The sequence below is a fragment of the Pelodiscus sinensis genome, chromosome 4 (assembly GCF_049634645.1).
Source record: "Pelodiscus sinensis isolate JC-2024 chromosome 4, ASM4963464v1, whole genome shotgun sequence".
NCBI lineage: Eukaryota > Metazoa > Chordata > Testudines > Trionychidae > Pelodiscus > Pelodiscus sinensis.
The window spans coordinates 55,595,634-55,609,149 of NC_134714.1; the positions used below are offsets into that span (position 1 = coordinate 55,595,634).

General features: G+C 45.2%; 1 protein-coding gene and 1 non-coding gene across 2 annotated transcripts in view; both read right to left on the reverse strand.

Moving 5' to 3' along the window:
- The window catches only part of AQR (aquarius intron-binding spliceosomal factor), a 95,875-nt gene that overhangs the window by 35,761 nt on the left and 46,598 nt on the right, over window positions 1-13,516 (reverse strand). Inside the window, exons 18-20 of the mRNA XM_006123267.4 lie at window positions 11,293-11,460; window positions 5,813-5,982; window positions 1,440-1,681 (exon numbers count right to left, since the gene is read on the reverse strand). Coding sequence (XP_006123329.2) covers window positions 1,440-1,681; window positions 5,813-5,982; window positions 11,293-11,460 — 580 coding nt within the window. The remainder of the gene's footprint in view (window positions 1-1,439; window positions 1,682-5,812; window positions 5,983-11,292; window positions 11,461-13,516) is intronic.
- Window positions 11,061-11,194, reverse strand: LOC112545830 (U4 spliceosomal RNA). The gene has a single exon (XR_012903775.1). It is a non-coding gene; the product is annotated as a U4 spliceosomal RNA (small nuclear RNA).

Here is a 13,516-nt window from a genome sequence, read left to right on the forward strand (position 1 = left end):
TTGGGATTTATTGTAATGAAACTACAGAATGCAATTTCTTGATGTTAGGACATATCACCTTGTACCTCACCTACTTGGTATATATAGTGTCTCACCCATATATTGTCCCATTATGATATCATACCTCCCTTCTCCTCCCCCCGCCCCCCCCCCCCACAACTTATTCCATCAATTTATACTTAGATTGTAAAATCTTTGAGCCTAGGATGATCTTTGTGTATACACAGTGCTTAGCACAATGGGGTCCTGAATCCTTGACTGAGGCCCCCAGCCACAACCACAATACAAATAAATTAGTCTTGGTGCCTTCTTCTACATTGCCCACTACAGATCCATAAGGCACTGTCTATCACACACTTCATTACACTCAAAACAAGTCTGCTACACCAGTTAGCTCAGTGGTCCCCAACGCGGTGCCCGCAGGCGCCATGGCGCCCGCCGGGACATTTGTGTGCGCCCGCCGACAACCTGGGCCAGCCCCGCCCGCGGCACACGGGAGGTGCCGGCCCCAGGCGCGCGACACGCACCGGCGCCGGGTGCGCGGCGCTCGGGCGGCGCCGGTGCCAGCCCCAGGCACGCGGCTCAGGCGGCAGCGCCGGCCCCGGGCGCAAGGCACTCGGCCGGCCCCAGCCCTGGCCCTAGGGCACATGCCGGCACCGGGTGCAAGGGCATCCCAGTCCCCTGGCGTGCTCCCGGATGCGCGGCCCCGCCCCCGGGCGCCCGGGAGCCTCTAAAGGTTGGGGACCACTGAGTTAGCTAATTAAATGATGGCTAGGTTGACAGACAGGAACAGTTGATGTTTTTTGTATTTATGATAGAAAAAATGTCAAATGTAAAAGCTGTATACAACCGGTCCCTGAGTTGCAAACGGTTGACTTAAGACCATTCACAGTTACGACCGAAACTGTCATAAATGGCGGACCTCGAGTTACGAATGCGATCCGCACTTACGAAAAGCGGTCACATGTAACTCAATGGGGTCCAACTTATGAACAAACCGAGTTACGACCAATTGCTTGGTCCATAACCGGTTCATAAGTCGGAGAGAGGCTGTATACACTGATTGTACCCTCACCATTCTTATATCATTTTTTCCTATAGATTGCCAATAGGTTGGATTAGGGTAATGTTTTCATATGCACTTGTATAGAGTGCAGCACATGATATCCTGATCTTAATTTTGGCTTCTGGATGCCACTGGAATATTACAGTATTTATAATAAATTACAATAGCAACTTTTATGAACTATACTCTCAGTCAAAAAAACCCACACTTGAGTCACTGAACTAAAAAGGACTTATAGTCTAGTTTTCAAGTACCAACTTCACTAGGGTACATTTTAGAAATAAAACTGAAATTAGATTGATAGGATAGTTTAAGTTGAGAATTAAGTGTTCAGACAGTACAAAACCAAGTACATCTAAGATTCTTGGATCACCTGAAAGGGGGTTTCTGTAGAGCTGGATTGTCAACAGTTACTTTTATGTTATATCCAGGAAAACTGGCTTTTAAATGATCAATGGAGAGAAAGGTGTCATTAAAATCCAGAGACACAATCTGATTTGGCATTTTCGAATAATGAGCACTGCTTGGGTCTCCATATCCAAGGATGATGTCATGCAACCAATCAGGAACCACACAGTCTGTGTTCATCAGATTCCGAATAGTCTCCAGAACAGCCTGACAGTGACAAAATAGATGAATTAGTAGAAGTAACATATTTTATCATCACAATGCAACATACTAAAGATTAATATCTCTCTGAACTACCCCATATCCCAGTGTGTTCCAGAGGAAAAAAGTTTTTTCCTCAGACAGGTGCTTGGTTAGATTGAATCAATTGCTATATTTTCACAGCCAGTTCAACAAAATGTCAGTGTTCTTCAAGCTAAACAGTCTAACTATGATATATCCCATCAGTGAGAACTAATTTAGCTCAAAAGAAACTGGATTGTTTGGTTCACAATGGTGTCTGCATAATGCCACCAATCATCAACAGCGAAGTACCAGAGCAGTCAAAAGTGTGATTCTTTAAAAGTGGCACTTTGATGCTGTAAATGTATATCCTGTGTGTTTGATCAGGATGCTGAATTTGCTAATAATAGCACTGTTCTCAGTGCTGCAAAGCAAATACACTGTTATCTACAGATGGGCATGCTGTGTTTTATACTGCCTCAAGCATCATCATCAAAATTGCCAGAAAGTTCTTATTCCATAATCCTTATGATTGGAAAAGGTGTCAGAACCAGAAAAAAATGCAAAGAAACAAAAAAAAAATTATCTCAAAATAATTTTTTGCAAGTTATAGGCCAGGAATAAACTGGGAACACAAGGATGTAATAGCATTATTTTATACTATCTGTTCTATTTAGAAACTACTGAAACTTCCTATTCAGCATTTCCATTAAGCTGAGGAACTGTGTCACTTTGTATTTGAGCACTGTTCAGATACTAGAAGTGTGGATCCTTCAGGATGATTCTTTTTTTCAAACTCACTTAACAGTCTAGTACCAGAATCTCTAAAAAGTTATTCATCTAAAATCAGTCAACTAATAAGCAAAATCAGATGAGCTGTGTAAAGCTTTCCACCCTCCTGAGTGTCATCTGTGTGCATACAATGCACACACTACAAACATTCACAGGGTTAAGCCAACTGAGAAGCACAAATCAGCAGAAAATGTCTGAAATTTCATTTTGGGTATAAATGACAAGTTTTCCAGCTGAACTGGCAACTTAAATGCATACTAGGAGTAAATCCATTTATAATTCTTATTTAATTTCCCTCAACTTTAATAATCCATGATATCAGAAGGACAAAAAATTCAAAGGCAAATTAGAAAAGTTTGTAAAGTTAAGGACTAGTTTAGATTCATGATTTCACAGAGATACCAGTACCTGATGCCCTAGATGCTTCCCCAAACTTCTGGCATAAGCCAAAAACAGAAAACAAATGTCATGTCACATCTAGGAGATGGTGATGCTGAATGATGGGGGTAAAAGGGAATAGATTGTGTGGGTTAGTAAGATCTTATTTCTCAGAAGCAGCACAACTGATTACAACACAGAAATATCTTAGATTATCCTTCTAAATCGGGGTGGGCAAGAGGCAGCTAGCAGGATGGATCCGGCCTGCCAAGCCACTGGATCTGGCCCACAACCACCTTGCCAGCACCCTTACTACACAGGAGCTCACACCACTGGCTGCTAATTGCTATGGACACTGGGGAGGGACAGAAAGCTTCACACGCTGTCCCTGCTCCCTAGCAAAATCCCTCAGCTCCCATTGGCTAGTTTCCACCTAATACCTGAGAAATTGTGCTGGAGACTGGGGCAGCAAGTGAAGCCTTCTCCCTTTTCTCCCTTCTTCCTCCCTGTACTGGAGCAGAGCCACGTGGAGCAGCCAGCCCAGCAAATAGGTAAGGAGCCGGTCTCAGGTTCCTACTGGGCTGCTGGCTGGCAGTTGCCTAGGTAAGTGCCTCCCAGCCAGAGCCTGGCTCTGTCACCCCACCTCCTCTCTCCCCCAAACGTCCTGTCCTGAGCCACCCTCCACCACCTACCCCATGTCACCCCCCAAACCCTTCTCCCCACCTCCTCCAGGTCACTGCTCCCTCCCAGACCCTGTACTCCCTCTTATATCCCTCCCTCTGGCCAGAATCCCTTCTTGAACCCCAAGCCTCTACTCAAGATAACCTAACTCCTTCAGTCAAACTCCCTTTCAGACCCCACTCCCCCTTCCTATACCCCATTCCTCTATCCTAAGCTCTCTACCGCCTTCCCAGGCCCTGCACTCCTCCACAGAAGTGCGGCCCTTGGCCATTTACCAAAATCTTGGCATGCTCTTCCTCCCCCTCCCCCTCCCCACCATTAAAAATTATTGCCCATCCCTGTCCTAAATGACACTATTCACTTTTGGATGGAAAAGTTTAGAAATGGGTCCCTAATGTTAGGTGGGACCTAATGTTAAATGACTTAGATGAATTATTCAAATCTGTGTATGTAAATTTTGTAAAATATCCCATAAAAGGTAACACTGCTGAGCTACCACACAGAAGTGCTGACTATCATATCTAGCAATCCCCTTATGTTTGTACTTGCTACTGCTGTCATATTTGCTTAATTTACTATACTGCCCAAGTTTTTTGGCTGCTCTTTCCCCTGCAGGCTCAGCATAAAAATAAAGCTGTCTTCTGACTGCCTGATGCATTATTAACATTAATCATTCCAGAGTCATACCTTGCTTTCTGTTATCTAGTTGAAGTTGGTGAGAAGGTATACAATACACACAGATAATCTGCACTCCAATTTATGAAAACCTGAGCACTATTTTATTTGTTTTGGCTTCACTGAATAAATGTGAAATTTAGGAAAATGAATAAGTAATACTTTATGCAGCTGGGTTTTTTTGGCCTATTCTGACTTTTCAGTGCTTCATTTTGTAGCTGTCAGCAATAGTTTTAAAATATAAGTCACTGTCTCATTTCAGATATATTCTTCCAGTCTTATTAAAAAGAGCAGCACCTTTTTGCTTCCCTTCTTAAGCAGCTTCACAGATCATGTTCTACAATCCCCTACAAAAACTAGAATTTCATTCAACTTTGTAATGCATGGATTGTATACATACACACAAAGAATCCACCATATCTATTTAATGGCAATGTCTTTTTTGTTTATATTTGCCCCATACACATTGGCAGTGGAATATACATAAACACCAAATGTTCTGTTTTGTTTTTTTTCTTTGTTTGCTTTCAAATCTGAAGATGTTTGAATATTCAAGTCATACCAGGAAGCTTCTTTAATCTTAACAGAAAGGGCGGCAGCAGCAGTTGAAATGTCAGCTTTTTTGACTGCCATTATACACTAGCATGACCAGGGACACCCACCAGTGAACCTAATGCCCTCTCCAGTGGGCAGGGCTGGGGACAGCTAGGCACTGGATCCTGCAAATGGCAACCCAACATGATGCTACTTTTGCTTTTGCTGTTCCTGGCCTGATCACTGGTCATGGCCCTGCTGGTCTCACTCATTAGTGTCTCGCAGCTCTGGGGGTATCTACTTTATATGCTTGGATATAAATTGTGCGTCTGTGCAGGGCTCTCCCTCTCAGTAGTGTTTTCTAGTTGAACCAATTGTGTGTGACCTTTCTATTTGTAGTCAGAAACTTATCAGCAGACTTCCAGTGAGTATAACCTCCTCAATTGTGTATAGATTAATTTCAGAAGTTGACAGATATTTTCAAACATCTATTATTTTTAAGATTCATCTTTACAGATTTTCTTAGCATTTAATATACTATCCACCCCCAGATTAACCATGTACTTGGTGCACTTCCATAGAGCCCCAAACAAAAACATCCCCACAAACAAAGACAACTCAGGAACAGGGAGGAGGCAGGGCTCCAGCTACACACTCTGGCAAGAACCAATAGTCCAAAGAGGTGAGCCAAGCCAACTCGGCAGGGCAAGAGCTGGGTCAGCCCTCCAATAACCCCACCATGGGGCTTCCCATCCTGAAGGGCAGGATCCAACCCTACTAAGGAGCTTCCCACTGGGGGACGGGCCCTGGACTTGATCTCCCCTGCAACCTCAGGCAATCCCATACTCTAAGGCAATCCCAATTGCTATTACGTACACAGACCCAGAACTCCTTAATCTAGCACCAACACTGCAGTTAAACAATTTTAGGGAAATGAATTCTGGCCAGCTTTTTCCCATCAAACAATCTCTGTCAATGACATAGTATTTAAGTGCCAACAACTCTTCCCACTCAACACATTCAGAAACAACTAAGAACAACTCTAATATAGCATACCTTAAAATTATTTTCTTTTGGCTTTCTCCTCATGATTATATTGAATGTTTCATAGACATCTTCTACTCCATTTTGGATTGTATTTGTCATGTCCTGTTGATACTGGTTAGGATCCAGAAATACTCTAAACGTTCTTGAATCTCCTTTAAGTTTTGGCTTCGGTTCTGGTCCTATTCATATTTGAAACACAAATAAAAAGTTAGATTAAACCAAAAAACAGTGCTGAAAGTAGATTAATAGACACTTTTTAGGAGAAAAATTATCACTTTTGAAACAATTAAGATTAATTTACTTTGAAGCGCATATTTCTAAGTATGATTTCCTTTTTCTCAGTGTGAAAATCTCTATCTGCATTTCTATCGGCTGACTGCTACCTGGCTGGGTACAATTAACCCTTTAGTCCCCAGGCTGTTAGCCATCCCTCATGACCATGACAGCTCCCCATCCCAGATCCAAAGCATCAGAGACAAGCGTCATCAATGCATCCTATGACAGACGAGAGGGGTACTACCCTTTTCTAGGCATCCCAACATACCGTAACAAAAGGGTAAAACCCAGAACAGTAGGTATCTAGGAAGTATTGGCAGGGAGCCAGAAAAGCCAGTGGGAAGACAGAGATACATTTTTTAAATGAAACAGGTTTTGCCTGCTTCGGTCTCCTGTGTGCGCACTAGTTCATATCAGTAGATGGGAAGAGCGATGGACTAAGCCAGGAATAAAAGGTATGGATTTTTTCAGCGATAACCAGGCTTAAGGAAAGACTGAACCTTAGAATAAAGGATATGTAAGTGAACAAACAATGGTTAGTTAGAGGTGATCAAGATATTTTATTTTTTTTTAGTTTGGTTAAACTCCTTTGTGCTAAACCCCCCTGTGCACTATAACTGAAACCAAATCCCCAGGAATCAATTCTCTGTGCTTTAAAACTTTTTTTTAGTTGCTCTATAATACCTAGCAACCAAATATGCTGTCTTTATTTTGGTAATAAAATCACCTTTTTTTTTAGTCTAAGATCTGATTCCTGTGTCCTAGAAGGAAGGATGTTCTTTTTGCATGTGTCTGAGACTGAAGGCCCCGTATTAAGAAGCTTCAGTTTGTTTTCAACTCTTTCCTGAGGGAGAGAGGTAGAGAGAGCTTGGGGTATTACCCCACAGGAAGAAATTTCCAATTGTATCTTCCTGGCTTCCAAGGGTTTTTTGCATTTGGATGGTAGCAGCATACCAATCAAGGTTAGGGAAACTGTGACCTTGGGGTGTTTGTTTATTTTTTTAACTGAAATTTTAGTGGCAGGGTACTTTAAGGTCTCTTGCGGGCCCCCAACTTCTGCACACGCAGTGTCAGAGTGAGGAAAAGCCTTGACATATCCGAAGGTGCAAAGAGGACTCCTTCATATAGTACTGTGAGATCTTGCCTTCAAGTGAGAAATGAAAGCAACCTGTCTGGAATCCTGACCTCCCAGTCCAGATTGTGCCAATTGGGGACATAAAAGCTGACAACAGCCATGACTGCAGGACTGCAAGTGCATGCAACTATGTGACCCAATAGTGTCAGAGACATGCGGGCAGTAATGAGCTGGTGGGCTCACATACAAGAGATGACGGCTATTATGGCTTGGAGGAGGAAAGAAAAGCTCTGACCTGGGTGGAGTCGAGAACTGCTAATGAATTCTAGGTGTTCCACTGTCAAGGTTGACTTTGTTTCATTTATTATTAGCCCAGGTTGTGATAGGTAGAGCAGACTAAGGATGTAACAGTGTAGTCAATTAACCGATAAGCAAAAGCTTATAGGTTAATGCTATAGACATGCATTTGTTCCCCTCCTCCCCCGACCCCCATGCCAGTACATTTTTGTTTTTTAGCAAGCTGATCAGCAGCACCACTCAGTCTTGGCTTGTGCTGGGTCTGGGACCTACCACCATAGCTGTTCTACATTTAAAGCATATTAGGAGCCAGATGGGCAAGCAGCCTTGCTCAGTTCCAACTCACACCAGGTCCAGGAGCTCAGATCCCATCCTGAACAGGGGTTGCTCTGCCATCCCAAAAAGCCCCCTGCCATTCCCCCTGCCCCTGCCATCCCCCCTGCCTCCATCAGAGGCAGCAGGGTGGAGCAACAGGTAGCTGGTCCATGAGGGAAGCTGGTCTTTAAACTGGCTCTCCTTGCGGACCAGCTCCCGCCTGGCACTCCAAGCTGCTGCCTCCGATACAGAGGCAACAGCACGGAGTAGCAGGTGGCTCCTTGGGAGTGGGGCCAAATTGCTCTGGCTGCCAGCCTCACCCCCAGGGACTACAGAATAGTTGGGTAATGGATAAGAATTCATGAGGTTAATCAACTATTCAATTAACCGATATTTAACATCCCTAGAACAGATGAGCAAGATGCCTCCACACGTGGTCTTGGGACCAGCCCCATATAAACCAGTCATTGAGGAATGCATAAATTTGGATACCACAAAATTGCAGGTAAGCAGCCACAGATGCTATGCATTTTGTGAACACTTTCTGGGCCAAAGAGAAACCGATGGCATTGCTGTGAACTGGAAATGCCATTAGACCAGCATGAAATGAAGGAAACATTGATGTCCTAAGATGCAGTTATGAAAACAAGCATCCCTTTAAACTGAGGATGGCATACCAGTCTCCCAGATGATGATGGAGGCTAAGGAGATCATTCAAAAGTTCAACTGCTTGAGAGACTTATTGAGGCAATGCAGGTCCAGAATGGATCTGAGGGTCCCTTTTGTTTTCGGAATTCGGAAGCAACAGGAGAAGAATCGTCTTCCTTCCATGTCCCAGGGGACCTCCTCCACTGTCCACATGTGCAAGAAGTTGTCGAGGTCCTGAGAAGGTCCCTGAAGAGGGACAGTAAGGAGACCGGGATGGATGGATGGCAGTAAACTATAGGATACAGCCTGACAAAACTGAATCGAACACCCAATGGTGGTGAGGTGATAAGGGACCAGGTTAACCAGAAAGGCCAGAGACAGTTGAGGAAGAGTAGGGATGGATTTATCAGACTGGCTGGGAGCAAATACTTTTGGTCTCTTTGGCAATGGGGAAAATCAGGATGTGCAGAAAGTTGGGAAGAGGATAGGTATTGCTCCTTATTCTCCTTGTCTTTAACTCTCCTCCTGTAGGAGCCCACTCAGGAAGTTCTCCAAAAGTTAGACTGCTGAGGGGAAGAAGGCAGAGAATGGAAAGGCTTCCTGGACTGTTACGGAGTATAAAGACCCCGGAAATAGAAGGTGGCTCAGGAGTCTTTAAGGCCGTGCAGCCATAAATCCATAATCTAAAAGCACAGTGCCCTCAAAAGGGAGGTCTTGAATCACGGCCTGCAACTCTTGGGACAACCCAGAGGAGTCTACTGCAAATGCAATCATCCTGTCTGCCAACTCAGTGGTGTCCCTGACCATTTGAAGGACTCCCTGGAGATGAACAGGCCTTTGTCCACCAGCACAGAGAACTCCTGTGCATGATTCAATTTATTCAGGGAGTCCTATCGACTGAAATTATTGTGTCCCAGGGTGATTAGAGATCCTGAATTGTAGGCTGGGCCTTGAATAAACTTTCCTGCCAAACAAGTCATCAAGTCTTTAGGCCTCTTTGTTCTTCAGCATGCGACCAACTTGACCCTGTCTGATCCTTTAGTTTATTGCAGACATGACTAGTGATACTGCAGGGGATGCATATATAGCAAATCCGTTCACAGAGATGTAGTATTCATTTTCTGCCTTCTTAGATGCCGGCAGAAGAGAGAAGGGTGTTTGTCACGATGCCTTGGCAATTTTAAGGACACCTGGGTATACAGGTGCAACCTAAGCCCAGGAGGTTGCCAAAATAACACTGAAGAGATAATCAGCCTTCTCTGTGACTTAATCAACCTGTAGATTTAAAGTTCTCAGCCACTCATTTAAGGCATGCCTGGTGCTCCCTGAAGTCATCCTAGGGATTGCTGGAGTGGAATGGCCTGGCCACAGCCTTATTAGGGTATGATGAGGGGGCCTATCCCACTTGCAAAGAGTGTGCTCCTCCTCCTTGTCCAGGGAAGGCTCCTGTGGTGCCTGGGTCCAGTGCACTGGTGCTACATCTAGCTCAGTAAGGTTTTCTAACCACCATGCCAGTGGTGCCATGGCTGGCTTATCCAAGGCAGCCAGGAAGGGCTGGGAATATGAGAGACCGGCATTACTGCCTCTCCCCAAAACCACTGGGTAGGGACTGCAACAGCACCACGGTTAGTGCTGCAATTACATGCCACATAGAATTTCCTTGTCAGGGTGCCATGCTAATTCTTGTTCTGATCAAGACCACTATCCCTCCAGCAACCACGGTAGAGCCAGAGAGATCTGGGTTTTCCAACTGAGTTTGGACAGTGATCAGCAACGTAAAGGCAAGTAGCAATGTCTGCTGGAGGAGTGGTACCAAGGTTGGCATGTTTCCAAGTGGCCCCTCCAAGACAGTGACCAACATCTAGGAGATAACCTGGTGAAGGGTGACTGGGGCCAAGGTGATCTGTGACAGAACGTTTGCTGGTATCTGAGGTAAGGGACTGGCATCATGGTCTCCCAGATCCAGGCAGGGGGATGATAGAGACCAGGGAGATCACATGCCTAGTAAGCATGTTGGGGACTTGAGCTGTTTAGCTGAAGAGCTCAGGAGCCATGGACTGAGGTCACAGAGACAATGTGTTCCTGCAGTCTGGTAATTAAGAGGTGCTTCACTCTCCTGTGAGGCTGCACTCCTATAGGTTCCCCTTTCTGTGATGGGGTATAGCAAGGACAGTCACGTGGTGTGACACCTGCAGAGCCAGTCAACTTTGCTCTTTGGCCACCACTACTGCTACAAGCCCTGGGAAAGGAAAGGGACCTTTGCCACTTTCTAGGGTTGGAGGTGAATCCCTGGCCAAGCTGGCAAGTACAACCTCAGAGTACCCCAATGAAGCCCAACAATGGGCATACGGCCCAACAAAACCCCTTTGCCCACAGCCCACTTGTTCTTTGGTGCTGAGGGCTGCTATCTTCTTGGTATTTCTTCGGCACCATAAAAGGGAAATCGTGAAAGCAGTGCATCTCACACCAAAGCTGAAGTACTCAGTGAGAGTTCAGCAACCATCTCACTAAAGACAAGACAAGGCACTCTAACCAACTGTCACAAGCAGTAAAAAGGAACTGAGGGGGTATAAGGTTGGGGCATCTAATATATGGACGTATGAACACAGTACTCAAAGGAACCCCACAGTTGATCTCACGGATTCCACTAAGGGAAAAGTCTCTGACAAATATACTGTATTGCAAGCCAACATGGCAGGATATTAGGAAAAGCTTTCAATTAGCAATAATCACGCCTCAGATTTACCTCTTTGGCTATGATACTGTCACTGCACGTGGGCATGCACACACCTAAATTGAATCAACATAAGCAATAAAGTATTCATTTTGGGTAACAAAAAACAGCTTAAAAAAAAGCTTAGTTTAAGAACAATTATACCTTCCTCAATGACACGTCCTTTATCATCCAGCATGCCCTGGATTTCACATCCCCTGACATACACCAGGCCAGTTTGCTCAACAAAAGGTTTCCTTCGATCAAACTTTGTGCCATAAGTTTGTGTTGGACGTACCGTAATTAAAAAACAAACATCATGTTTGCGCAGACCTGATTGGAAACAGGAGAAAATTGAGTTACTTGGTTTATTCACCAGCAGATGCTATGCTTGTTCCATAACAAACAATAGGAAATGTGTACAAGAAAGCTTCTTTTTAACCTTTTCGCTAAGATCAATATGATATCCTTTCAGTGGTCAATGTAATTCATACTATGGGAATAGGTCTTACACGTAGAGGATACAGAATCAATTTTTTTAAATGTTTTGATCCTACAATTAGGCTAGAATACATAATTATCTTTAAACTTGCCTTCTGGAAAGATTCTGCTTAAACAATATGGAAATGGAAAAAAAGGTAAGCAGCAAAGAGAGGAGCAGAAGAAGTTTAGACAAATAGTCAGAATGAATCACTTTTCAGAGAAGATGTAAAAGATTGATCGATTTATAGAGACACCAGGAAAGAGAAAGACCGGGCCTGCAGAATGCAGATTCAGGGTACTTCTGAGTTCCCAGAACAAACCTATCAACTGTCCAGCATATATCAAATACACTGCTTTTTCAGAAAGTACTTTGGTCCATCGTCTGCCCTGATGGCACTGAGAGTCAATAACAAATCAGAAATGTTTGAAACAGTAAAACCTTTATAGTTATCTTACCATACTGTACATACCCTCAGAGGGATAGCTGTGTTAGTCTGTATCTGCAAAAAGGAGGAGTCCTATGACACTTAGAGACTGCATTACAAATAGGGATGTAATAGTGTACTATATTAACTGATAAGCAAAAATAAATAGGTTAATTCTATAAGAGTACATGCATTCCCCCCCACCCCGCCTGTAAATTTTTAGCAGGGCTGGCCAGCAGCCTAGCTCACACCAGGTCTGGGACCTAACCCCACTGTGGCTCTGAATTTAAAGTGTTTTAGAAGCCAGGCAGGCACGCAGCCTAGCTAGGTTCCAGCTCATGCCAGGTCCTGGAGCTCTGACTCTCTTCTCCCCACCAGACAGAGGCTACTGCCACCCTGCACTGCTACCTCTATATTAGAGGCAGCAGCGCAGGCTGGCAGGTAGCCAGTCAGTGAGAGGAGCTGGGTTTTGAACTGGATCCCTTCTTGGATGAGCTCCCACCTGGAACCCCACACTGCTGCCTCTAAAACAGAGGCAGCAGCACAGAGTGGCAGGGGGCTCCTTGGGAGCGGGGCTGGAGTGCACTGGCTGCTGGCCCCACCCCCACAGCCTACAGAATAGTTGAGTAACCAATAAGAATTCATGAGGTTAATCAACTATTCAATTAACTGATATTTAACATCCCTAATTACAAAGGCAATTTCACCTCTCTAGATATTCATATCTCCTCACCAAATGCTGTAAATGACCCACTTCTACACTGACTTGATAAGCTTCATTAACACAAGCAACTTCTTCCTAATATCATAGAATCCTAGGGCTGGAAGAGACCTCAGGAGGTCATCAAGTCCAGCCCCCTGTCCAAAGCAGGATCAATTCCAAATACAGTAAAACTCCGATAGTACGGCATCTGTTGGTCCGGCACTCCTGATGGTCTGGCACCATCAGGAACCCGGAAGTGCTCCGAGCAGCTGGACCATTGGAGCTGCTCTGCCCCCGGCTTCCCCGATTCAGCCGCTGCTGAAACTGATCAACCCAGCAGCACCCCAGCTGCTCTGTCCCAGGAATCTGGATTTAGCCACTGTTGAAACTGACCAACGGCTGACTCCAGGAAGCCCAGGGCAGAGCAACTCTGCCTCGGGCTTCCTGGAGTCAGCCGCTGATCAGTATCAGCGGCGGCTGACTTGGGGACACCTGGGGCAGAGCAGCTGGGGTGCTGCCAGGTTGGTCCAGTAGTGCCGAGGAGTGGCGCTGCGGGACCAACCCAGCAGCACCCCAGCTGCTCTGCCCCAGGTATCCCCAAGTCAGCCACTGCTGAAACTGACCAGCAGCGGCTGAATCAGGGACGCCTGGGGCAAAGCCGGACTATCGGAAGTGGGGGCTATGAGGGATCTGGGGTGGCATCCCCCCCACCCCAGACTCCTTATAGTCCCCGCTTCCGATAGTCCAGCAAATCTGATAATCCAGCACCCCCTGGGTC